Source organism: Marmota marmota, unplaced genomic scaffold (genome assembly GCF_001458135.2).
Source record: "Marmota marmota marmota unplaced genomic scaffold, marMar, whole genome shotgun sequence".
NCBI classification, from domain to species: domain Eukaryota; kingdom Metazoa; phylum Chordata; class Mammalia; order Rodentia; family Sciuridae; genus Marmota; species Marmota marmota.
The window spans coordinates 3,797,089-3,822,303 of NW_025999927.1; the positions used below are offsets into that span (position 1 = coordinate 3,797,089).

The window sequence follows — 25,215 nt, forward strand, 5'->3', positions numbered from 1 at the left end:
ATCATCTGGATTTCTGTTATGTCTATGGTGATTTCTCCTTTTTTTAATCTCTAATTTTATTGATTTGGGTCTTCTCTCTTTTTCTTAAGTTTGACTAAAGTTTTATCAATCTTGTTTATCTTTTTAAGAATCCTCTTTATTTCAAAGGTGTGTTGTTATTGTTTTTCTAATTCTTAATTTCATTGATTTCAACTCTGATTTTTTTTGGGGGGGCACCAGAGATTGAACTCAGGGGCACTTGACAACTAAGCCACATCCCCAGCCCTATTTTACATTTTATTTAGAGACAGGGTCTCACTGAGTTGCTTAGTACCTCGCTTTTGCTGAGCTGGCTTTGAACTCATTATCTTCCTGCCTTAGCCTCCCAAGCTGCTGGGCTTATAGGCATGCACTATTGTGCCAGCTTCCACTCTGATATTAAATATTTACTTCCTTTTATTGGTTTTGTAATTGGTTTGTTCTTATTTTTTAGGTATCTTCAGATGCATCATTAGGTTGTTTATTTGGAATCCTTTAAATTTTCTTATGTAGGCACTCATAGCTATTAACTTTCCTCTTAGTACTGTCTTCAGATTATCCCAGACATTCTGGTATGTTGTATTATTATTCTTGTTTGGTTCTAAGAATTTTCAAATTTCTCTCCTGATTTCTGATATTGCTCATTCATCATTCAGAAGTGTATTGTTCAATCTCTATGTATTTATTTATTTTATGTAGGGCTTTTTGGTGTTGAGTTCTAACTTCATTCCATTATGGTCTGATAAGATGCAAAGAATTATAACTCATTTTTTTTGTGTGTGTATTTGGTAAGAATTGCTTTGTGACTTAAATATGGTCTATTTTCAGAAAAGGCTCCTTGAGTCTCTGAAAACAAAGTGTATTCAGCTGTTGTTAGATGAAATATTCCTTAGATGTCTGTTAAGGCCATTTGATTTAGAAAACTTTTCAGGTCCAAAGAGTCTTTACTGAGTTTATGCCTGGACAATCTACCCACTGGTAAGAGTGGTATGTTGAAATAACCCATTATTATTGTACTGGGGTATACCTGAGACTTTTATTCAAGTAATGTCTCATCTATATAATTAGGTGCACCAATGTTTGGGGCATAAATATTTATATCATTATATTTTCTTGTTGGCTTTTTCTTTGTCTCTTCTGATTAACTTTCTTTTGAAGTCTTCTTTGTTGGTTATGAGAATAGCTACTTCTGCTTGTTTTTTGGTGCCATTTGCATGGGTATATCAATTTTCATCCTTTTACTTTCAACCTGTGACTGTCTTTGCCTATAAGGTCTCTTGCAAACAACAAGTAGTTGGGTCTTGTTTTTCTTTTTCTTTCTTTTTAAAATTTATTTATTTAGTTAGTTAGTTGTAGATGGACACAATACCTTTACTTTTAATTTATTTTTATGTGGTGCTGAGGATCAAACCCAGTGTCTCACACATGCTAGGTGAGCCACAACCCCAGCCCTGGTCTTGTTTTTCAACTCATTCTGCCAGCCTATCTCTTTCAATTGGAAAGTTGAGACCATTTACATTCATTGTTATTATAGAGAGACATTTATTAATTCCTGTCATTTTGATTTATTTCTAATGTTTAATTTTGTCTGTTTCTCATTTGCTTAACTACTTTTTCAAGGATATTTGTTCATTCGTGAGCTCTGGGGTTTGTTTTTCATTTCTTCTATGTGAAGTATGTAAGTATTTTCTGTAATGCCAGCTTTGTAGTCATGAATTCTTGTAGTTTCTGATAATCTTGGAAGGCTTTTATTTATTTTTTGATTTTAAAGAATAGCTTTGCTAGATATAGCAATTTTGGTTGAGAATTATTTTCTTTTTCCCCCACATTTTTTATTGGTGCATCATAGGTATACATAATGGTGAGATTTGTTGTTACATATTCATATGTGCAAACAATATAACAGTACAGTTTAGTTAAATTCATTCCCCAGTATTTCCTCCTTTCCTTCTTCCCCCTGGTCTGTCTCCTCCCTTTGATTTTCATGAGACCCTTCCTACCCCAACATTCTTTTCCTTTTTATTCTCAAGCTTCCAGATGAGAGAAAACATAAGACCCTTGACTTTCTGAGTTTGACTTATTTTGCTTAACATAATGTTCTCAAATTTATCTATTTTCCTGCAAATGATATAATTTCATTTTTCTTTGTGGCTGAATAAAATTCCATTGTGTACATATGCCACACTTTCTTTATCCATTCATCCAATGATGGACACCTAAACCTTACTAGTTTGACTATTGTGAATTGTGTTGCTATACACAAGTATCCCTATATTGCTATTGTATGACGATTTTAATTTTTAGGATAAATACTGAGTGACATTATTTTCTTTCAGTACTTAGAATACAACATTATAAGCCCTCCTGGATTTTAGAGTTTGTGCTAAGAAATTGGAAGTAATTCTGATTGGTTTGCTTCTAAATGTGACCTGATGCTTTTATCTTGAGATTTTAAAAATTCTATCATTGTTCTGTATGTAAGGCATTTTAATTATAATATGTTGTGGAGAGGGTTTTTTTTTTTAATATTGTCTATTTGATGTTCTTATATTCCTGTATTTGGATGTCCATCTCATTCTCAAAGTTTGGAAAGTTCTTTTGTTATCATTTTCCTGAAGAGGTTATCCATTCCATTAAATTGCATCTCATAGCCCCTCTTCAATTCCAATGATTCTTAATTTGGTGTCTTAATGTCGTCCCAGGGTTCTTGCATATTCTGACCATAGTTACTCATTTTCTTTAATACTATCTGAATGTTCAAGGTCAGGACACTCTGCTTCCCAGCTGAGATTCTGTCTTCAGCATGATGTACTCTTTTACAGATACTTTCAACTGAACAATTTATTTGATTTATTGTGTCTTTCTGTTTGGTTCTTTTTCAATATCTCTGTCTCCTTTTTGAATTCCTCATTTATATCTTGTACTGACTTTTAAAATTCAGTCAGATGTTTTTCTGTATTTCTTGAAATTTATTGATCAATTTTTTTTTTTTTTGTACCAGGAATTGAACCCAGGGGCACTTAACCACTGAGCCACATCCCCAGCTATTTTTATGTTTTATTTTGAGATAACATCTTGCTAAGTTGCTTAGGGCCTCATTAAATTGTTAAGGCCGGTTTCAAATTTGAATCCTCCTGCCTCAGCCTCCTGAGTCACTGAGATTATAGGCATGTGCCACTGCAACCGGCTCATTATTTTTATAATCATTCCTTTGAATTTGTTTTTCTTTTTTGTGACATAGAATCTTGGCTTATTACTATTATTTATTTAATCACACCTCTATAGGGCTCTAGAAACCTGCATTTTTAACAAGACTTTAATTAAAAGTGTGGTTTAGGGAAGCAAATTTTATTTCAGATTTCGTAGTATGATAAAATTAAATTAAAAGTCTTACAATTAAACAAAAAATTTTATGCAAAGATTAATAGATACCTAAATGCAATCTGGCTTGGAAAATGAAATAAAATAAAATCATATGTATATGGTTATATTAATAATTGTGCTAAATCAAAATCTATACACCAATGAGAGACGTTAATGGCTGATACCCAAGTACAAATGAATTCCCATGTCTTGTTGAGCATCAAAACTCACCAGTCTTTTGGGCTTTTTCTTGTACATTATTCTGTACCCACATTCTCATTGGATCCCTGGATTTTATTTAATTTTCTGTATGACATTCTCCAAGATATATCATTAGCTGCTGCTTTGGAGGTTGGACATCCTTCTGGGTGTCCACTGTTCATATCTATAGAGCATGAAGAAGCTTCCCCACATTTCCAAACAGAACATTTTGAATTCTTTATCTAATATTTCACCCACTTCAATATCCTCAATTGCTGGTGAATTATGAGCTTTGGGGGTGTTGTGTCAACTTGTTCCTCCTATTTCTTGTATTCCTGTGTTGGGTTTTGTCTTCTATTGGGAGGAATTTCTCTTCCACTCCTAGGTGTGGGCCTTTTTAGACCAGGGTCTTCTCTTGCCAAGGACAAGTCTTCTCTTGTCCCAGAGTGATCCAGATGGAGTCCCCTTGTGGGTGTGGTGTTCAGAGGCTTTGTGTTAATTCTCTCTGCTGGTGCTGTAGGAGTGGGGGTCTGTGAGTGGACCTCAGGGACCACCCCTAACTGTCCCTACTTGGGGTCTGGTAGTTAGTCTGTGTTCTTTGCAGAACAACAGAGCTGGAGTTTCCTGGGGTTACTGTGGGTGGAGCTGGGGCACTACTCTTGGAAGTTGTGCTGTTCCTGTAGGTTCCCAGCCCCCCACAGAAAAGGGAGAAACAAACAATGGCAACAACAAATGCAAACTGTATACAGCATTAAATAAACACCTGGTGCTACTGACATCAACAACACTGATCACCACAGAAACAGGAATGGTGAGTCAGCAGTTGCCAGCAGCTAAAATGGTAAATAACTGTGAACGGAGGTCTGGCATTAAAGTGAACAGCAGGTGTCAACTACACCATCCCTAGCATCAATCACTGCAACAGCGTGAATGGTGGGGGCAGCAGTTATACAAACCAAATAGTTCTAAAAATGGTAAAAATACAATTCATTAAAAGAAAAGAAAATGTGGTAGGAGGTAGAAGAGAGTTTATGTTCAAAATGTGAACCCAGAGAACACAGAAGAGACGCAGCAAGTGATGGTTATAAAGAAAGAGAAGAAAAAAGAGGAAACACAAAGGGGGCGGGGAGAGAAAGAACAGGAGAATTTGGTTGTTAGCTGAAGAAGGAAGGAGAGAAAGAGAAACAAAACCAAAATTAAAAAAAAAAACTAAAACCCTCAGCCTCATAAGACAAGGAAAAGAGCTATCGTAAAAATGCTAATAATGAGGAAAAAAGAAATGTACATATGTATACATGTCCACAAATCAATCAGCATAGCAAGAACACACACACACACACACGACAAAAGAATAAAAGATTCTTAAGAGAAATGAAAGAATTGTGTCCACCAAGGTGGTCAGAATAGTGGATGAGAGTGTGTGGGAGACCAACCTTGCACGTGACTGAGTCATTCCCTGACTGGGTGATTGAGGCATCTGGTAGCAGTCATGCCAGATTGCCCTGCCCTTCTTGGGTTGGAGGGATGGTGTCTTTGTGCACGGGTGGAGCTATACTCATAAGTTCCTTTGTGATATAACCCCTTGACCTGTTTGGGATAGAATGTTGCATGGAAACGCCCTTTGGGTGTCCCCTTATCTTATTGTGCCCTTGGGTGTGGCCTTCCTAGATGTCAGTCAACCTGCTGCCAGCAGACATCAAGAAGCTAGACTCAGCCCCCTGAAACCTGACCCCTTGCCTCATTTGAATGGCTTCTCCTCAATAAAAGGGCTCAGTACATGCAGGCTCTCTCTCTCTCACTCTTTCTGTGGACCCTTAAGGTCAGAGGAACCATCACAGCGACCCCAAAGAAAAAGGTATTTTTGTCTCTTGTGTGGTTATTTCACGAAGCCCAGTCAGCCCAGTTCCCCTGGAGTGACCCTGAGTGTTTTAGTCTCAAGCAAAACCCGGCAAGAGTGGATGGTCACCAGGAGTGGATGGTCACTGTCTATGCCCAGCTGTCTCTTTCCATTTCTTCTTGAGCTATGTATGTACTGAGAGAGGGAGGTGTGTGTGTGTGTGTGTGGTTGTGAACCCCTTCCTTCTCTTGCATTGCTTGTGGAGCTGCCAGCTGGAGTGGCCTAGGACTGAGGCTGGTGGAGATGCTCTCAGCCTCCCTTCTCACCAGTGTAGGTGGGATGGAGAGGGAGGTCTGTCCTTTGGAGTTCTGACTGCACAGACCATCTCCCTGCACTCCCCGGTGGGCCTGCTGCAGAGTTTTCTGAAGGGAGTTCTGTGGGTGGGCTTAGGTCTAATCAGGCCTCAGGGCCTTGCTGGGTGGTGTCTGCCTGGGGAGACTGGGCCAGCACACCCTAGGGCCTGGCAGTTGCTGACCCCTGCTGGAGTCTGGATCTCGGGATCCTCCCAGGGATTCTACTGGGGCGGGGGGTTCCAGAAGGTTGATCAGGGGAGCCAATCCTCCATCCCCTCTGCGGCCCACCAACACAGCCTTCCCAGTCTACACCTGCTTCAGATTCCTGACCCACCTTTGCTGGTCACATGAGCCACCAGACTGGAGGGAGAGTGAGTTGGGCTCCCCTCCATATTTCTGATTTGAATCCCCCTGGGTACAGTCTTCTCTGTGCCTGTTCCATTCCTGTTCTGCTATGTACACCTTAGGCCACAGGGAAGGGGCTTGCTGGGACAGTGTTAGGGGACAGACAGATAAAATGGGCCCCACATGCTTTGTTTGCCAAAGAGCATTTGCCTGCAGCGCTATCTGGCCTAAGTGGACAGGACACATGACATTCCTCAGCTAACTACCTGTTATCTCTAAGGAAATGCAGGCAGGAAATAATGTTGATAAGAGGAACCCAGGTTACTTTGAAGGGAGAGACTTTGTGACCCATTTCATAGACCAGATTCTGGAAGATAAGGGTAGCTCCTCCTAATCACAAAACCTGTAAGAAGGAAGGGTGAAGAAACTGCAGAACCAGCCGGCCGTGGTGGTGCACGCCTGTAATCCCACAGCACAGGAGGCTGAGGCAGGAGGACTGTAAGTTCAAAACCAGCCTCAGCAATGGTGCTAAGCAGCTCAGTGAGACTGAGAATAGGGTTGGGGATGTGGCTCAGTGGCTGAGTGCACCTGAGTTCAATCCCCAGTACCAAAAAGAAAAAGAAAAAGAAACTACAGAACAGGTTCCAGTTAGAACCAGTCAGCATGTTTCAAGGTGACCTGGAGTTGCTATGGCAGCAAGGACATGAAAGTCTGTCATCTGCTGTCAGTCAAAAGTCCAGACGTGGACCTAGGTGGGACTCTCTGGAAACTTTTCTGGGATGCCGAATAAAACTGAAGGGCAGGAGGGGAACATTGTCCTTCTCATCTCTCAGAGGACACACTTTCTCACTTGAGAATGTCTCATTTCTTATTCCTTCTAAACTCCCGCCTGCTACTCCGAGGGACATGTCTGAAATCTTTCTGATTTGGTTGCAAGAATCAGGGCTGGTGGGGGCGGGGGGCAGGGGCGGGTGTGTCTTTGTGTTGCCTCAGTTTCTCAGAAGCCCGCAGGCGCGGCCACAGCCTGGCCTCCCCAGGACCACCTCCTCAACCACCAGGCGGCTGCGCCTCAGCGACCCCTAGGCTTGGGCTGCTTTGGGGACAGACTTGTCCATGGTGTCCCTGTCTTCCCTCCCCTCTGTGGTGGGCCAGCACCACTACTGCTGTCTCCACGGCAATGTTCCCCTTCTCGTTCTTTGTCCCATGCAACTAAACTTGCGGGTATCTAGGACACCCTGAGGGTCACCCGCCTTCCTGAGTGGCCCCGCTCCACTGCTGGTGTCCTGCGCCCAGAGCAGCGGGAAAGGCAGCATCCTTGGAACCTGCCATTGGGAGCTGAGAAAGTTGACCCCGGCTTGCAGTTTTGGAGGTGCCAGTCCCAGGCTGGGCAGCCCGCTGCCTGGCCTCCGTGTGTGTGTGTGTGTGTGGGTGCCAGGTGGCCAAGGCAGGGAGCCGACGGCAGAGGGACTGTCCGGCAGTGGCCAGGAGGCCAAAGAGGAGAGGGAAGAGGCCAGGGTCCCTCCGCCCTCCGAGACCGCGCCCCACCCTGAGGCCCTCCAGCCCAGCTGCACCAACAGGCAGGTCCCCAGCGCCCTCCAGCAGCAGCCCCGGGCACCGAGCCTCTAAGGGGTGGCGTGATCCACGCACAGAGAAGACTTCACAAATGGCCTCACGCAGGTCCACGTGGGAAGGTTCCCCGGCTCTGCCAGGCCCTCCACAACCCCCTCTTACCCCGGCCTTACTGCCGGGTAAGGGTCATCCTGTGACAAACTGGGACAACAGTGGTCTGCTGAAACAGGGAGTCAGCGAGGCTGGGCGGGCCTCCCGCTCCGGAGGAGGTCATCTGGACGCCAAAGGCCATCTGCGACGTGCAGCCCTCTTGGGGTCAGTTTTCTCACGCCCTGGGACCTGACGCGCCCCACCCTCCACCTGCTCTGCGTCCCTACTCGCCTAGGGTGGATAGGATCCGCCCCCTTCCAGCCTTCCTGAAAATTTAAATGGCTCTTTTGGAATTCCATGCAGAGCCGCAAGACTTTTAAAGGACTATCTGGTAAACACACTTCTGACCAACACGTGACCAAATACTTCCCAGATTTAACTCTGATGACTCTTGGTTGTTTTCAAGATTCATTTATATTCATAGAAGGATTCGCCCTGCGCCATGTATCCAGAATAATTGGTTGTAATAACTGAAAGAGACCTAAAATGCAGAGCGCAGCGGCAGCAGGAGAGACCACCAGCCAGGCCTGTGGTGGGCAGGGGCGGCTCCGAGTGTCCACCCGGCACAGGGGCAACCCGCGCTGCCAGCCCTGCGGGGCTCGGGGGAGCATTCCCTCCCGCCCTGCGGTTCTCCAGGTGGTTCTGGAATGTCTAATTCTTACTCAGGTAGGAGCAGCATGAGAAGATTTGATTCGGTTGTCCAAGATACACCACTACGCAGAAGATGATGTGTGGAAGCTGCACGATGTCACTAGCTGATCGATCATTTGTACTTGGGTCATTCAATGACTATGAAAATTATAGCTTGATTTTTATTGTATCTCAGAAAACATTTTAAAAATTCTTGGATCTGGATTCCAAAGATTTAAGAAGCGATTTGAACAAGATTAAAATCTGAGAATGAGAGAATGGCTGATTGTTAGGAGTCTTGAAAAGTTTTGGTGAGACCAGCTCAATTCATGTTGGGGATGAGCCATTTTGCCACAGAATCCTCTGAAGACCCATGTCACACCGACTTTGTTCTTGAGGGAAGAAGGGAGCCAGCCCTGGAGCAGGGATACCGTGGTCCAGTGTCAAGCCATCTTCTAGGCATGTGGGCCTCACAGGACACACTGCAGCATCTAACTTCTCTCCAATAGCTGAGTTGCAACCCAGTGTCCCCAAAGTGGCAGAATAGACTTCTCTGTTCATGTCCTATGACACCCAATATTCTTCCCCAGTTCAACCTACTAGGGACATTTAAGTGTATATATTTTGTACTAGCAAAGGTAGGTGCCTTTATAACTATTGAGTTTGAATTGGACGTAACTGGGGAGAGAGCTGATGAGTGCTGCACATCACGGTGCCCCCTGAACTGGGTTTCAGACGTGGTTACTTCCCTTGACATCAATCTGGAGGAGTCTTCTTCTTCTTCTTCCTCTTCTTCTTCTTTGGTACTAGGAATTGAACTCAGGGGTGGGCACTCGGCCACTGAGCCACATCCCTGTCACAAGCTGACTGTGGGCTGTTTGTGGATTGTGTTGCACATAGTAGCCTCTTGAGGGGACAAGCCCAGCTCTGCACACTCCCTGTTAGGGATTGACCGCATGACGCAGGTGCGCCTCCCCCTGCAGCTCTGCTAAGATCCCACACAGCACCTGAGGTTGGTGTGACTTGCTAATATGTCAGTCTGCTGACCACACATGAGGAAGCAAGACTCCACCCTTGAAACCTTCTCCCCCTCTGATGTCCCCGCTATAAAATAAAGGAAACGTGAGCTCACACTCTTTTCCAGTGTTCTTTCCAGCGTGGAAGCTGACCCTTAAGGTTGCAGAGCCGTCCTTCCCTCCGTTTAAAAACTACTCTCTGCATTGTGTGATTTTTTTTACTGCTTTCTTAGCTTAACGTTCCAGCCAGCTCTTTTAAACCCAGTTCATCCTGTCTGGGCCAGTCATTGTCAAGGCATCCCCAGCCCTAATTTTGTATTTTATTTAGAAAAAGGGTCTTGCTGGGTTGCTTAGCACCTCACTTTTGCTGAGGTGCTAACTAGCAATCCTCCTGCCTCAGCTTCCCAAGCTGCAGGGATTACAGGCGTGCACCAACACGCCCGGCTTAAGTCCTTTTAAATGGCAGTTCTTCTGTTTCCTCCCCCATCTACCCTACAACTGCTAGCTAGCCCTCTTCAGCTGGTCTTTCTGGAGGACAGTTTGATGCTGTTAGACTTGAAGTGTTTTGACTTCAGAGAGGGTGGAGTGTTGCCCTGGTTATGAAAGTTCACTGAAAAGAGAATACAGCTGTTCAAGAAGTGGGAGTTTGGGAACTATTAGGATATTTATGTCCCCAACATGGAACCAACTGGGGACAGTTAGTTGAAGGGTGGTCAGCCGTAAAAGAACACTGAAGAGGACAGAGCAGGCACTTGCATGGTTTCAATCCCCAACCTCTTTTCAACGTTGATAAGATAATGTCAGATGCTCCTTGCATTTCTTTGCTCCCTACTCACCTTCCCAAGCACTGGCCTCTGGCTCTTCTTTCCTGTTCAGGGACATTAACACCTTATCTGAAGTAGTAGGGGGCAGATGGCCAGGAATGCAGGGCTGAGGAATCCTGTTCCTCCTTCCCCATCAGCACCCTGAAGTGTAAACTGAGACTTGCAGGCAGACTGGCTGTGGGAGGCCAGGCTTGCACTGTGCAGAGTTCTCTTGGGGACTGGACACTAGGAGCCAGCTTGAGAAGCTCGAACACACCACAGATGCAAGGAGAAGCAGAGGGCCTGGCCGTGGCCTGCTGGTGCTAGAGCCCTCCTTACCCACAAAGGCAGGAATCCAGGCGGATGCACCTCCCTTTCCTGGATGGGACCTGCTGGGTGACCCCAGTCTTCATACATGTACTATACTGGACCTGTCTGCCCCATTTTCACCTAGATTTATATTTATCCATTAGGTAGCACCAAAACCTTCAATCTTTCAAGGAGTTCTAGATCACCTCCAACTGAGCTGAGTTCTTCCTGTTGCATTTTGGGTACTCTTGACTCTACACCCTTAGCACCTACCATGGTTTTAACTGCATACATTGTGTGCTGCTTACGTCACTGCTGCTGGTTTCTCCACTAACCTGCAACTTCCAAGATGGCAGGGACACTGCAACCCAAATCCTCTGCACTTAGAACAGTGCCTGGCATGTGGCAGGGGCTCAGGGTAGATATTATCACGGGGACAGGACAGATGTTCTTTCCATTGAAATGAACAGCCTGTCTTGGGACTGATGTCTCATTTAAGGGTAGGAAAGCTTGAAAGATAACATTTAGTAAAACAAAACAAAACAAAACAAAAAAATCCCACACAATTAAGAAATGAAAGTTGTCTCTCTCCTTTCTTTCTCTCGTGGTTTGTGTGTGTGTGTGTGTATGTGCGCGCGCGCAAGCCTAAAAGTTGTCTGTATCTTCTTGTACTGAAAGAAATTTATGGAACTGCAGAGAGAACCTAAAAAGCCACTGATTTGAGATGGGCGTAGTGGTGCACGCCTGTAATCCCAGTGGCTCCAGAGGCTGAGGCAGGAGGATCCTGAGTTCAAAGCCAGCCTCAGTAAAAAGCTAGGTACTAAGCAACTCAGGGAGACCATGTCTCTAAATAAAATAAAGACAGTTCTGGGGATGTGGCTTAGTGGCTGAGTCCCCCTGAGTTCAATCTCCGGTACCTGCTCCACCCCTTCCCCCCCACAAAAAGCCATTGATTTGAGATCTAGTCGTAAATCCTATAAAGGATAGGTATTTAAATCTATTTTTATGAAATTTATTCCCAAATTGAAGTGGCAGTATATACAAAGATAACAGAGCTTGTGATAATTTACAGGAATGTTTGCTACAACATGCACATTAGGAAGTGTTTCCAACATATACATATTACGTTCCATGCTGAATAAATAATCCCCCCAATTAATTTTTATTTTTACATAAAAATAGAATATTGCACTCTTAACAAGGCCAGTTATTTTGCATATTGACTTTTTAGATAAATGATGAAATCCAGCACTAAAAACAAAAGACCAAATAGCAACCCTATTCTAATAGGAGAGTAATTTAAAGTTCTCAGTTAAAAAAAAATGGAAGCTAGACAATAGCTGCAATTTTTTTTTTTTTTAAACAAAGCAAATCACTTCAATGTGAATAGGAATAGTCTCATCTCTGCACTCACGTGGACCTCAGAATGGACACCTGGCTTGTGCAAACCATGACCTCAATGTAGCCGCTAAGTTTGAGGTTGAAAGTGCACAGGGCCACGGGCCTTGCCCTGTGCCTAGCTCCCAGCAGAGACTCTGGAATTGTGTTTTATGGTTTTTAAGCAGAATATTTTAGAAAGTCTGGAAGTTACAAAAGCAGTTCTGTAAACATCATGTGAACTAAATTTCTGAAACAAATGTGCAAGTTATTCTCAGGCAGGAATATACATTTTTATCCCATGGTAACATATTTTTGAGCCTATTTTGCAGTTTTTGAAGCCACTAAAGCAGCACCGCAAGTAAAATATAGCTGTCACTGCATGGCAGAGATGAACTACTCCAAAATGTTTAGCACTGCATCTTCATGTTGTGTAAGTCTGCTGTGGAACAGTTTTCTCCTGTTCCTAGAATTTTCAGGTGGCAGAGGTTATTAGCAACGCAGTGAAAATGGCTTCCTAAAGAATCACTCTGCTTCTGTTTAAAGGACAGCAACCTGTCTCCTTTACTTCTGTGGTTCTGTTCTGGGGAAGACGGTCCAAGCTGCAGATTGGGTGAGCTGCTTCACCCCAGCTGCATGATGCCTGTGCTCACCTGCATAGCAGAGGCTTCCCTGCACATGGGGCAGGTTTCAAAGCTCTGTAAATGGCACATGCAGATGTTAAAAGATTCACCATTGTGTTTGATCCTCAGTGATTCAGCTAAGGATGTTCAATATCTAGTGTTATGGGTTTTAAGTAAAAATTTCATGAAGAAACAGGACATGTCTGAAATTGAAGATGACCATATTTTTGTTCATGGCTTTCGAAAAATTCTGTTTCTCCCTTGAGCTGAGGTGGCAACCAGCAAAAACTGTCTGAAGTTGAGATTCATTAGGAGTTTCCTCTTAGTATTCCAATAGTCCACAGAATGCTTGGTGCAGAGGCACCTACTGAATTACCTGCTTTTCAAAGAAAGCAATTATTGAGTCCTGAAATATATTATCTTTTTCTCTTTCCAGTTTTTGGGGTGTGTCGGGGGTGAGGGTATATCAAGGCAGAAAACTTTTCAAATATAATTTTTAGAGTATCTTATATAAATAACCAGCTAGCCAATTGAAATTCTATTGGCCCTTTTGAAGGGAGACCCTGATTTTTTTCTTCAGAATACCTGGTAGGAAAACACTTTGAGAACATGATTTAATGTACCACGCAAGCCCTCGCCCGGCTGGCTGGTACGCATCACGCAGCTCCCGCAGCATCCCTCGATGAGGACGGGACTTGCCTCTCAGGGCCCAGGGAGGCTTTGGGATTCTGTGCAGATGAACAGGTGTGTGGTTATTTGAAGGGTGTGCCTAGTCATCTATTTCTGCGGGCTCAGCCTCCTTCCTGCCCTGGTGAAGCCGACCATCCCCCTGGAGTTGAGGTGCTCTGGAGAACGCACAGGTCCCTCTGTTCACCCGGCAGCATAGCTGCTGAGGAAGGAATAGAACATGGGCTGCTTCATGCGCTGCTGGTCCTTCCGACACCAGGCGATCACCGTCCCATCACTGTTCGCTGTGTACAAGTGGTGGCCATCACAAGAAAACGTAAGGCTGTAAAAGCAAACCCCATTGGTACGTTATATTTCTTGACATTGTTGAGGTGTAGTGGCCATGATATAGAAGTTAGATCTCTTCAGTGGAGCAGGGACAAATCAAGTGTGCCCACAACCCAGGGGTCTGCAGAGATCTAACACAGTCACTCTGTGGACAAGTGTGAGAAGCTCCCTTTCAGCGGGGCCAGGAGCTTGGCCGAGTTGGTCCTTGCTTTGCCTCCCTTCTCTTTCCTGCCTGGTCCTGCTCTACCACCTACACAGCACAAACTCGGGTGTGGAAAACCTTAAAAACATAACAGCAGTATAGTTTTCCCTTAAAAATTAAGTGATTGTTTTAACAATATATTTTATTTCCCTGATGGACAAAAGAGTAAAAAAAATCTAACATTAATAAGTAATTTAGGTTCATTAAACTTTAAATTTAGTACAGTGAAAATTAATTTAATAAAGTAGAATGTGAATGGCTTCACTTCCAAGTGTTTTTTTTAAATATTGTTTTAGATGTTGATGGACCTTTATTTTATTCATTTATTTATATGCAGTGCTGAGAATCGAACCCAGTGCCTCATACATGCTAGGCAAGTGCTCTACCACTGGGCCACCACTCCAGCTCCCACATGAGTTTATAAAAGTCACATATGTGACAAACTGGTTGTTTGTCAATCTTGTCAAATGTACCCCTGCAGCAAGCCATCGCCACTGTGGACTTTGCAAATAAGGAAGTAAGAAAGTACAGTTTCTCACCTTCCACGGCCCACCAGGCACACTGCCAGGCCTGACTTTCCAGTGGACCCTCAGGCCGTAAGCTCCCATGGCAGGGAGTGTGGTTCTTGCTCTGGGTTCCTGACAGCCCTGTGTGAGGAATGGCTGCCCTTCACAAAGCCTTGAAGCACCCCTTTCTTTATGTTGGCATACTCTAAGATCTAACAAAAACACCATCACAAATCACAGGGAACAGAGTGGGAGATCTTACCTCACAATAGGCTTATTTGATTTGGGAAATGTGATTTCTCTCACGGGCTTTAGGTCCCATGTGCTCCACAGCCTAGAGGGAAAAGTCATCATGCAGTAAAGCCAACTAAAATGCCCTCCACACACCCTCCAGACACCTGCACATCTGTTTCTCTGTTACAAGTCACCTGGAAGGAAATGTAACTATCCACTAACAGCATGACTTCCAGGAAGTTTTCAGTGGTGGGTGTGGGAATAAAAGACTTTTAACTTTGTGTACTTTCATGCTGTTAATCTTTTAACAGTTAACAAAAAAATATCAAAATTGTACTAAAGCTACCTTTATTATTTAGAAATGGGAAATAACCAAAGAACTTGTACCTAAAGGTGATTCTCAATCTAAAATTATAATACGCCTAGATATTATTAAGAACTATATTTCTAAAGTTGCTGTATCCTTACGAATGAAAACAAATAAAAAAGTCCGAGTCCACACTCTTCTTACCTCACAATTCCATTTTCTAGTCCCCCAGCAATGACATTGATGGATATCCCCTCAGGTTGGTTGGAGAAGGCCACGGAGCATATGATCTCTCTGCAGTGCACGTGTCCAACGAGGTCCCCATTCACTGTCCAGAGCCTGAGGTCACTGCCTCCACCAGCTACAACATTAAATCGTCCCAGTCACTAGAAGGTGGGAGTCAGAGCCCAGGCCTACTGAGTACCCAGGGTGGCCCTGAGGCCACACTCCTTGGCAGCCTGGGGCAGCATGGTACAGGCCTGCATGCTACCTGGAGACCAGGGTTGGTGGGCAGGTGGGCAGGCAGTCCACAGTGCAGAGCTGCACAGTGAGCAAACCACGGATCCCTGAGCAACTGCAGCATTTCAGTGCAAACTGCCCAAGCTGAGCACTTGCAGCCCTGGGAACGCCAGGCAGTCTCCAAAAAGAGATGGAAATATTCTGTGACACCATCTATCAGAAGTGACTTATGTGACTTTCAAAAAGGAAAAAAAAGTTGCAGTAAAAATTACCTGAGCTAAAATTCTTACAAAAAAGAAAACCTACTCTTTAGAATATCTCATGCGGAATCTTACTTATCCATGCCTTACTGAACTAAATCCTTCTTTTCAAAGACCACAGAGTAACCAGCTATTTTCTAGTTTTCCTGGGGCTGGAAGAGGCCATAATCGCTGCCCCGCTGGAGAAATAAGTGGTGGTTGGGGCCTCGGGCTGAGAGCAGCTTCCTTTGGGGAAATGTTCTCACACTGATGAAGAAAGCCTGGGGGTGGGACATTCAGATGGCACTGTCTTGTACCTTCCATTTCACTTTTTCATTAGGGCTAACACAGAAGTAGAGAACATATTTCTCTCCTTTATTATGGCAATGAAAATACTTCATATTTAATACAAAGAAACAAATATTGTAAATGTTTATTGATTTACAGGCCTTCAATATCACAGATCAAAATGCCCATGGTGTGGCATTATTCAAAACAGCCACAAGGTGGAAACAACTCAAATGCCCTCAAAAACTAGTGGATAAATAAGTCTGTGCATGTGTGTGTGTGCATGTGTGCAGACTACTGTGTGGCATGTTATTTACCATAAAAAAGGGAGTTAGTTTTGATGGGGGATTCAACATGGATGAATCCTGAAAGCATTATGCTAAGGGAGATAAGAACAATAGGTTAACACTGTGTGATTCACGTGCACAGGACATGAAGAGTCTCTAAAACAGGCCAGTTCAGGACAGGAAGTAAAGGAAAGGTTACTAGGGGCTGGGTGGGCATGGCCACTGCTGCGTGGCCATGCTTCCTGTTTGGGTTGATGGCGGTAGATGCACACACTGCTGATCTAGTTAATGCCACTGTATATTCAGAAGGGCTGAGATGCAATTCTGTGTTAAATCTACTCTGCGCCCATAGCCCCAGGGTCACTGCACAACACTGATTAGAAGATGCTATCTGAGCAGCATCAAGACACAGGGACTCAGTATGTTAGAGAACAGAATGGTGGATAGTCACCCGTCCACGGGCAGGCTGCGTTTACCCTTTCCTCAGGAGTTAATATCTGCTGAAAGTTTTTTTGTTTTTTTTTTCCCTAAGATGAAGTAAACAGGTGAGTATTAGGTTAGAAGGCTTAAGAAAGTCATTGGTGGGCTGGGGTGTGGCTCAGTGGTAAAGCACTCACCTAGCAGGTACGGGGCCCTGGGTTTGATCCTCTGTACCACATAAAAATAAATAAAGGTTTTAAAAAAAAGTTTCTTTAAAAAGTCATCGAGATGTATATATATGTGTGTGTGTACATGTTTGTATAATTCTGGCTGTTCTGGGGATGGAACCCAGGGTCTTATGAATGCTACGCAAGTGCTCTGCCACTGCGCTACATGCATCCTCAGCCCTTTTATTTTTAATTCTGAGATAGGGTCTTGCAAAGTTGTCTAGGCTAGTCTCAATTGTCTTGCCTTACCACCCCAACCCTCGCCACCACGTGGATGCTGGGATTATAGGTGCACCCCATGGCACCTAGCTTCATTATAATGTAACACATCAACTAAAAAGTCAGAAACTTGAGCATTCCTGAGGAACATGTTATTCTCCCTACCTGCTGTCACAGAGGCTAAAAGAACATCGAGAACAGCAATACTCTACTTCATAGTGCCACTCTGACAGAGGACTGGGCAGGGCCCACCTTGTCCAAAGGCACGTACTTGGTCCAGTGATAAAATGGTTTAATAAAAAAACACAGAAATAATCTGAGTTTCATAATTTATTTAATTTCACATCTTATCACTATGAAAACTATATCCCATAGTAAGAACTGAGGAATTATGATCAGGAGGAATAAAACTGCCAAAGTAACTTTAGAGAAGATTTCATGCACATACACACACACTACACATATATAAGTACATACAAGCAAATTTATATTTATTTATTTATTAATGTTTATTTTTAGTTTTCGGCGGACACAACGTCTTTGTTTGTATGTGGTGCTGAGGATCGAACCCGGGCCGCACGCATGCCAGGTGAGCACGCTACCGCTTGAGCCACATCCCCAGCCCCTATATTTATTTATTTTTAATTTTAATTTTAAAGTTACTTGGGTGGGGCTGGGGTTGTGGCTCAGTGGTAGAGCACTCGCCTCGCATGTGCAAGACCCTGGGTTCGAATCTCAGCACCACATAAAAATAAATGAGTGAAATAAAGGTATTGTGTCCAACTACAACTAAAAAATAAACATTTTAAAAAAAATAAAGTTACTTGGATGGTATCCACTAAAGGATCAAGATCTCTGGTAGGTTAAATCTGATAACTTTTTTCCCTTCTTGGGCTAGTCTCGTCTGGGTCACTACATATGAGTTTGGCCTCTCTTTTAGAAAGTGTTTTGTTTGCTTTTGTACTGGGAATTTACCCGGGACAATATACCACTGAGCCACATCCCAGCCCTTTTTACTTTTTATTTTGAGACAAGGTCTCATAAGGTTGCTTAAGGCCCTGCTAATTTGCTGAGGCTGGCTTTGAACTTGTGATCCTCCTGCCTCAGCCTTCTGAGCCACTGGGATTACAGCTGTGTGCCACCACACCTGGCACCAGTGCTCTTTATGACTTCTTTTATATGTGTTTCAAGAAGGCTTAGAGAAGTTGAGAAGGGTTTTTTGTTCAATTTGGAAAAAAATTGTGCCTATTACTCTGTACCCTGTTCGCTATCTAGGGACCCTTGGATATCCTACTGTGAGTTAGCAACTGCAGCAAAGTAATTTTGGTTCTAATTCCCAGCTGACTAGCTGATATAATATCACAGATATGAATCACTGCTGGCAGCAGGGAAGTAATTAGCTTTAAAAAATCTGGCTCCCTATGGGTAAGCCCTAACTTTCAAACCTTGCTAAAACAAGAAAGAAGAGGACTTCATATAAATATCATTATTTACTGCCCAGTGTACCTCTGGATGTGACACTGTGAAAGCTGCTAATGTACAAACCCAGGAAGAACAATTAGCCAACTTATGAATCATCTGCTCACACTGATATTACCTAGGTCAGCTCTAAGTAAGGTTTTCCCCCTGGCTGTGATCATTAGGAAATAAAAATGTTTTCATGACATGATTTTATGATGGAGCTGAGAATGGCAAAAACTACGTGAACACCTCAAATCTTTCATCATGACTGATGACATTATAGCTCCTGAATGTAAAAATGAATGAATGTTTTGTAAAAACAACAACAGCAACATCAAATCCTAAGAGACATCTGTGGCATAATAAAAAATAAACATTTGGCTTTTGTCCCTGGTTCCTGGCACAGAACTCTAGAATCCCTTCAGATGCACTGTCTTTTGCTACAAGAAGGAGATTACTCAAGGGGCTGGTCACCAGGATTGGAGGGCAGGGACTTTCAGACCCACCCCCACATGCAGGGGGGAGGGAGGTGGGGCTGAGACGGTTCAGTCACCAACAGTCTGTTAGTGGGGTCTCCATCAAACCCCTATGGCAAGGTCGGGGGTGCTGTGGTTAGGAGAACACACTGTGGGCCAGGCAGTGTGTGCCCCAGCTCCATAGCCAGGCTCCAGAAGGACAGTGCTGCCATGCTCAGAACCCTCGGGACCTCAGCCCACAGGCTCTTCTGGTTGCTCATTTCTACCCTTCATGGTGAACTACAGTAGTAAGTGCAGGCCCAGCACCCAGAATCAGAAAGGCTCTGAAGACGGAAAGCTTTTGAGTGCTGACAACAACCACAGGTAGGAAATCCCATAGCTGACCTCATGTGGTGGGTCACAGACAGGATGCAAGTGAAAAATACTATATGAAATTATCTTCAGGCTGTGTGTGCAAGGCAGACAAAAACACAAGTGAATTTAATATTTATAACTGAGCCGCACACCTAAAATATCTCAGCATATATATGTAAATATTCCATAATAAAACACCCAGCTCCCAGGCATTTTGGACAAGGGATACTCAACCTATGCAGGGTTGTACTGATTTCTGAGTTGCTCTAGGGAGTCATTAAATCTGAGAGCAAGTGGTCATGGCAACTCCTAAACTGCTCACTTCCAGTGGTGAGAGAATGAGCTGTATTGTTGTTCACCCAGGTAGTGGTAGAGAACTGAAGAAATAGTTGGTGTTTGGAAAGACATCATATATTTGGTGTCATAAAAAATCAAACAATATAAAAATATAAACAAAGGATAGAGGACCACTCATTACAGACGTGTCAAAGATACTCTAGGCTGAGTGGACAGAAAGAAGCAAATGGTTGTTCAAAGGATCCTTTCAATTAAAAAATTCCTTAAGGGCTGGGGATGTGGCTCAAGTGGTAACACGCTCGCCTGGCATGCGTGGGGCACTGGGTTCGATCCTCAGCACCACATAAAAATAAAATAAACGTGTTGTGTCCACGGAAAACTGAAAAATAAATATTAAAAAATTCTCTCTCTCTCTCTCGCTCTCCTCTCTGTCTCTCTCTTAAAAAAAAATTCCTTAAAAGCAGAAATCCAAGCAGGAAATCATACATTTTCTTATTGTTCTTTGTAGCTAGATGTACTATTTTAAAAACATACACACATGAAAAAATCCTGACTTCAGCCAGGAGATGTATTTTTGCATATTAAGGCAGATCATGGCTCCACTTACTATCCTATACTACTGCCCTCTCTCAGGAATGCCATCACTTAAGGCTTGTCACCTGCCGATGCTCTTCATTTATCAGGAGTAAAGGTATGGGAGGCCACTGCGCCACAGAATAAACCAAACGGAGTCACTGGGGCCAGGTGCCACATAATCAAACTGAACTTGGAAGTGGGCTAGTTTTCCAAAAAACAGATTTGAAGCAACCAATCATAAGGGGTTGGACTGCCAGAGCTGGCATAGTAAAGAAATCCTCTCTGTGTGCTCCAGACTTCTGCCAGCATAGCAGGCTCCTACTCAGCTCACCGCAGTGTCTTTCTATTTCATAGGTGGGGTGCTGCCAGGTCACGAGGACTAATAAAAGCCAATTATGTCTTCAAACTCAGTTTACTGTGCTTACTAATAGGAGGAAGGTAACAAAGTCAATAGCTAAAAAGCAGAAGCAAAAATAGCAAAGAAAAACAAAAACCAAGAAAATTCCAATAATTATGCAAAATAATTTGGGTATGTGTGCTCAAATGCAATTTTTCATATATCAGGGAAACAGCTAAATTATGACAATATTAATTTCTGCACAAGTTGATGCCTGTATCAAGGATCTCAGTCTCAGACCTGATTGTATTTTAACGCAAATACATGCAATGTCCACAGTGCTCAGGCCAGGTAGGGAGGGACCTGAGAGACGCTCCTCCTGGAAAGTAACCAGCTGGTGGTGCCCTGATAGAGTGGCGGCCCTATGCTGTGGCTTGGGCCAAGCTTACCTGAATCACACACAGTAGCAATGTCACCTGAAGTTTCACTGGCAGAGACAGCTGTGACAGGGCTTTTATGTCCTGCCAGACTTTGTACATAGCACAGTCTGAAACACAAAAGACATGAATTTGCAATATGATCACTAAATAGAACTATTCTCTTATTTGTATAATTCTTTTCTGTCATGAGCCATCCATGGGCTGTGTGTGTGAACTATGCACATAGTAGCCAAGTGAGGGGACAGGCCTGGCATCGCACGCTGACTGGGCTGCACCATGCAAGTGCGCCTTCCCGTTAGCACTGCCTGTGATCCCACACAGCACCTGAGATGGGTGTGACTCGCCAAGATGTCCATCAATCTGCTGACCACAAGACAGCATGAAGCAAGACTCTACCCTGAAGCCTTGCCCCCTGCCTATGTGGTGAAGAACACTCTATCAACTTCTTTGTGAGTCCCCCTATAAAAGTAAAGAGATTCTGGGTGTACACTCTCTTTTCCAGCATACTGTCTAGCGTGGAGGCTGACTTTTAAGGTCGCAGAGCAGTCCCACCCTTGATCTGCAGAACTTATGTCTGTGTTGAGTGATTTCTTGGTTTAACGTTTTGGCCAGCTCATCTCGTCAGCGTGGGTCGTTGGCAAGACTTCCTTAGTATGTGTCTACATTAAGACATACATATTTTCTTACCTGATCTTTTGATTTTAATATGATTATAAAGGTAATCTTATCTTTAGGCATGTGTTTCATTCTTAAAATTATAATGTAATGGTACTATTTTACTCATACAGTAAGAACTACAATATTAAAAACAGCTGTCTTTGGGGCTGGGGCTGTAGCTTAGTAGTAGAGTGCTTGCCTAGCATATGTGTAACCTGGATTTGATCCCCAGCACAGTACGGGGGAAAAAAAAGCCATGTGTGAGTCGAACACCCCCCACCACATGTGAGTCCCACACCCCTCACGTGTGAGTTCTATCCCCCCATGTGTGAGTCACTCCATGTGAGTCCCACCTCCCCACAAGTGAGTCCAATACCCCCTACGTGTGAGTTGGACACCCCCCATACCTGTTCAAGTCCCACAGGATGCAGGTTCCATCTCTGCTCACGCTTATCATGATGCTGTACGGTTTGCAAACACACAAGCTGGTCACCTCTTCCGTGTGCCCATAAAGGTGTATCTGAGTCTCCATTTCTATCTCTGATGGCTGAAATTCAGAAAGTATAAAAATCAGCACAGAATATCCTCGTATAGTTACTCAAAAATAAGGAAGCCAAGTGATTCAAACAGCCTTCTTACGTGATCAATTTTTCTCTCATGTGATCAATTTTTCAACCCTATTCAGTTCAACCTGTTTTAAAGGATAAAACTAATAAAAAATTTTGACTTTTTACATTGGTGGATTTCATCAACTTGTATGCTTTTCATTTTTGTCAATTCTTCTCTAGTCTTTTTTCAAAGGAACATATATTTTTATAGTTATAATATTGCTACATAAAAAAATTATTTATTTTTTCTTTTACACATTCTCCTATAAGTATTTTCTTCAAAATAACTGGAAGATAATTTTTTTTTTTTTTTTGGTGGTGCTGGGGATTGAACCCAGGTTCTTATGCATGCAAGGTAAGCACTCTAACAACTGAGCTCCATCCCCAGGCCCCTATAAGTATTTTCTAGTTTTGATACTGTTTTTGTAACAATTTTAAAGTGATATAATACTCTATATGGTTAGTATAACTCAGTTTACTTGAGTGTCCTTCATTTATAGGCTTAAAATTGTTTCCAATTTTTCAAATTATAGATAGTACCATAAAATTATTCATGTTTAAAAGCTTTATGAACTTTTTCTTCAGGGAAAATTCTAGAATTTTATGACTATGTAAAATTATAATTCTTGGCAGTACAATTTTCAAAGGTGCTGGACCAATTTTTATGATGCTACCTGTGGCTATGGGCTCTCATGCCCTGCTCCTCGTTAGCAGCTAAGGCCCGATTTCCTAGGCCCAAGAGAGCACGCTGATGCCCGAGGGTGAGCCTGGCCTACATAGACTGGGTGTCCATGGGCTTTGGCTCTCGTTTTCCTTATCGGGATGCTCATTATCACAAACATTTCAGTATTTTCCCTTCAAAGATCATAGAAACTTAAGAAGAGCAAGTGTAATAAAGACCTATATACTGACCACCCAGTTAAACCAACTAAATATTTTACATTATCAGTTTATTTTTTTAAAGAAAGCATTAAACATTATACATATAGTTTATGTCCTGTTTTATATCCTACTTCCTCTCCCTTGTCAGAAGTTATAACTGTCTTAAATTTTCTTCTTCTTCTTCTTCTTTTTTTTTTTTTGGTTCTGGAGATTAAACCCAGGGGTGCTTAACCACTGAGCCACATCTCCAACCCTTTTTATGTTTTATGGATTTAATCCCCGTGCTGTGCTGGGGATCAAATCCAGAGTCTCACTTAGTTGCTTAGGGTCTCGATAAGTTGCTGAGGCTGGCCTTAAACTCACGATCCTCCTGCCTCAGCCTCCCAAGCCACTGGGATCACAGGTGTGTGCCACTGCACCTGGATCTCAATCCTTTTTGTTTTTCATTTTTTTTAAAATATTTTTTTTAGATGTTGATGAACCTTTATTTTATTCATTTATTTTTATGTGGTACTGGGGATCGAACCCAGTGCCTGACACATGCTAGGCAAGTGCTCTTCCACTGAGCCCCAGCCCCAGTCCTTTGTTTTTCATGTTGAGACAGGGTGTCAGTTGTACTGGCTGGCCTCAAACTTGAGATCCTCCTGCCTCAGCTTCCCACGCAGCTGGGATTGCAGGTGTGTGCAAACATGCCCACTCCTTGATACTTTTAAGGCTAATACATACATGCATATATTATAAATATATTAATATACATATATGTATATATAAGTATATTGATAATATAAACATAATAGAGATACATATTAAGTATACATTAATATATGTATGTATGTATTAGTCTTTCATATAATGTATATACATATATATTATATATGGGAGGCTGAGGCAGGAATATCACAAGTTCAAGGCCAGCATGGGTAATTACATATATATGATATATATCCTTAAGTATATGTCTATTAATATACATATATATGTATTACCTCTGGAGAAGACAGGATTGACTCATTTTTTATTCATCCATGTGAACTACTGTGATTCAGCAATCAAAATTTGAGTTTTAATTCTGGAAGCTTTTCAGTCACACCTCCTCTAATTCTGCCTTTCTCTAGTCTCTCTTTCTGTAACTACCTGCCACCCCTGGACCTGCTCATTCTCACCTCTCTACTCCTTCTTCTCTCATCTTTTCTCTTTCTCTGTGTTACATTCTGTGTAACTTTTTCAGATCTGTCCTCCAGTTCATCAGTTCTGTAACCTGCTGTTGACCTGGTCATTACAATGAACTGGCTATGACACCTTGGTGAAGTTACAAGACATCAACTCTGTGTTTCAGGAATCTCATCTGAAAATGGGATGATAAAGAAAACTTCATCCAAGGACTGGAAAGAAGATTCAACATGTTGGAATATGTAAAGAGCTGATACCAAGTAAGCATTAAGTAAATATAAGCTATTATTTTAATTATTTTATTTCTATAATTTTTTTTTCTCATATCTACTTTATTTTTCTTCAGTATCTCAGAAAAAATATTTTTTAGTTGTCAATGGGCCTTTATTTATTTTATTCATTTACTTGAGGTGCTGAGAATCAAACCCAGGGCCTCACACATGCTAGGCAAGCTCGCTACCACTGAGCCACAACCCCATTTTTAAAGAGAACAACTACTCTGAGTACAGATTAATTAGCTGCCTCAAATTCAAAACTGAAGGAGGTTAGTGTTCTACTTGACAAGCTGCAAGTTTGGCCTCTAGGGCCAGTATTTTCCTCAAGTTTTATAACAATATTATTCTCATTCATTTTTGTAAAAAATATGTCAGAAGGAACCTAAAAGTACAAACTTACTGAGCTCTTCTCCACTTTTCACTCTGTGACATGAATGACAGTCATGGGGCAAATACAACACAGGGCCCATGGAGTGTATCTGGTAATTGTATAAACTGTGCTTTAAACTGACTGCAAGAGTTACTGATCTTGTGCTGGCTGGGGTTGTGGCTCAGTGGTAGAGCCTAGCATGCTCGAGGCACTGGGTTCGATCCTCAGCACCACATAAATGTAAAATAAAGATATTGTGTCCACTTAAAACTAAAAATAAATAAATAAATAAATATTTAAAAAAGTACAGAAATAA

The 25,215-nt window shown here is 42.8% G+C and overlaps 1 protein-coding gene and 1 pseudogene across 9 annotated transcripts in view; both read right to left on the reverse strand.

Moving 5' to 3' along the window:
- Positions 1–3,469: 3,469 nt before the first annotated feature.
- LOC125615917 lies at positions 3,470–7,446 on the reverse strand (annotated as a pseudogene).
- Positions 7,447–11,584: 4,138 nt separating this feature from the next.
- Positions 11,585–25,215, reverse strand: part of Lyst (lysosomal trafficking regulator) — a 165,948-nt gene continuing 152,317 nt past the window's right edge. For 8 of the 9 annotated variants that reach the window (XM_048800390.1, XM_048800391.1, XM_048800392.1 and 5 more), the window contains 5 exons: positions 22,002–22,141; positions 20,947–21,044; positions 15,062–15,218; positions 14,579–14,650; positions 11,585–13,603 (listed from right to left, as the gene is read on the reverse strand). In XM_048800390.1, coding sequence (XP_048656347.1) covers positions 13,465–13,603; positions 14,579–14,650; positions 15,062–15,218; positions 20,947–21,044; positions 22,002–22,141 — 606 coding nt within the window. In that variant the 3' untranslated portion in view covers positions 11,585–13,464. The remainder of the gene's footprint in view (positions 13,604–14,578; positions 14,651–15,061; positions 15,219–20,946; positions 21,045–22,001; positions 22,142–25,215) is intronic. The other variant, XM_048800394.1, reaches the window with a different exon arrangement.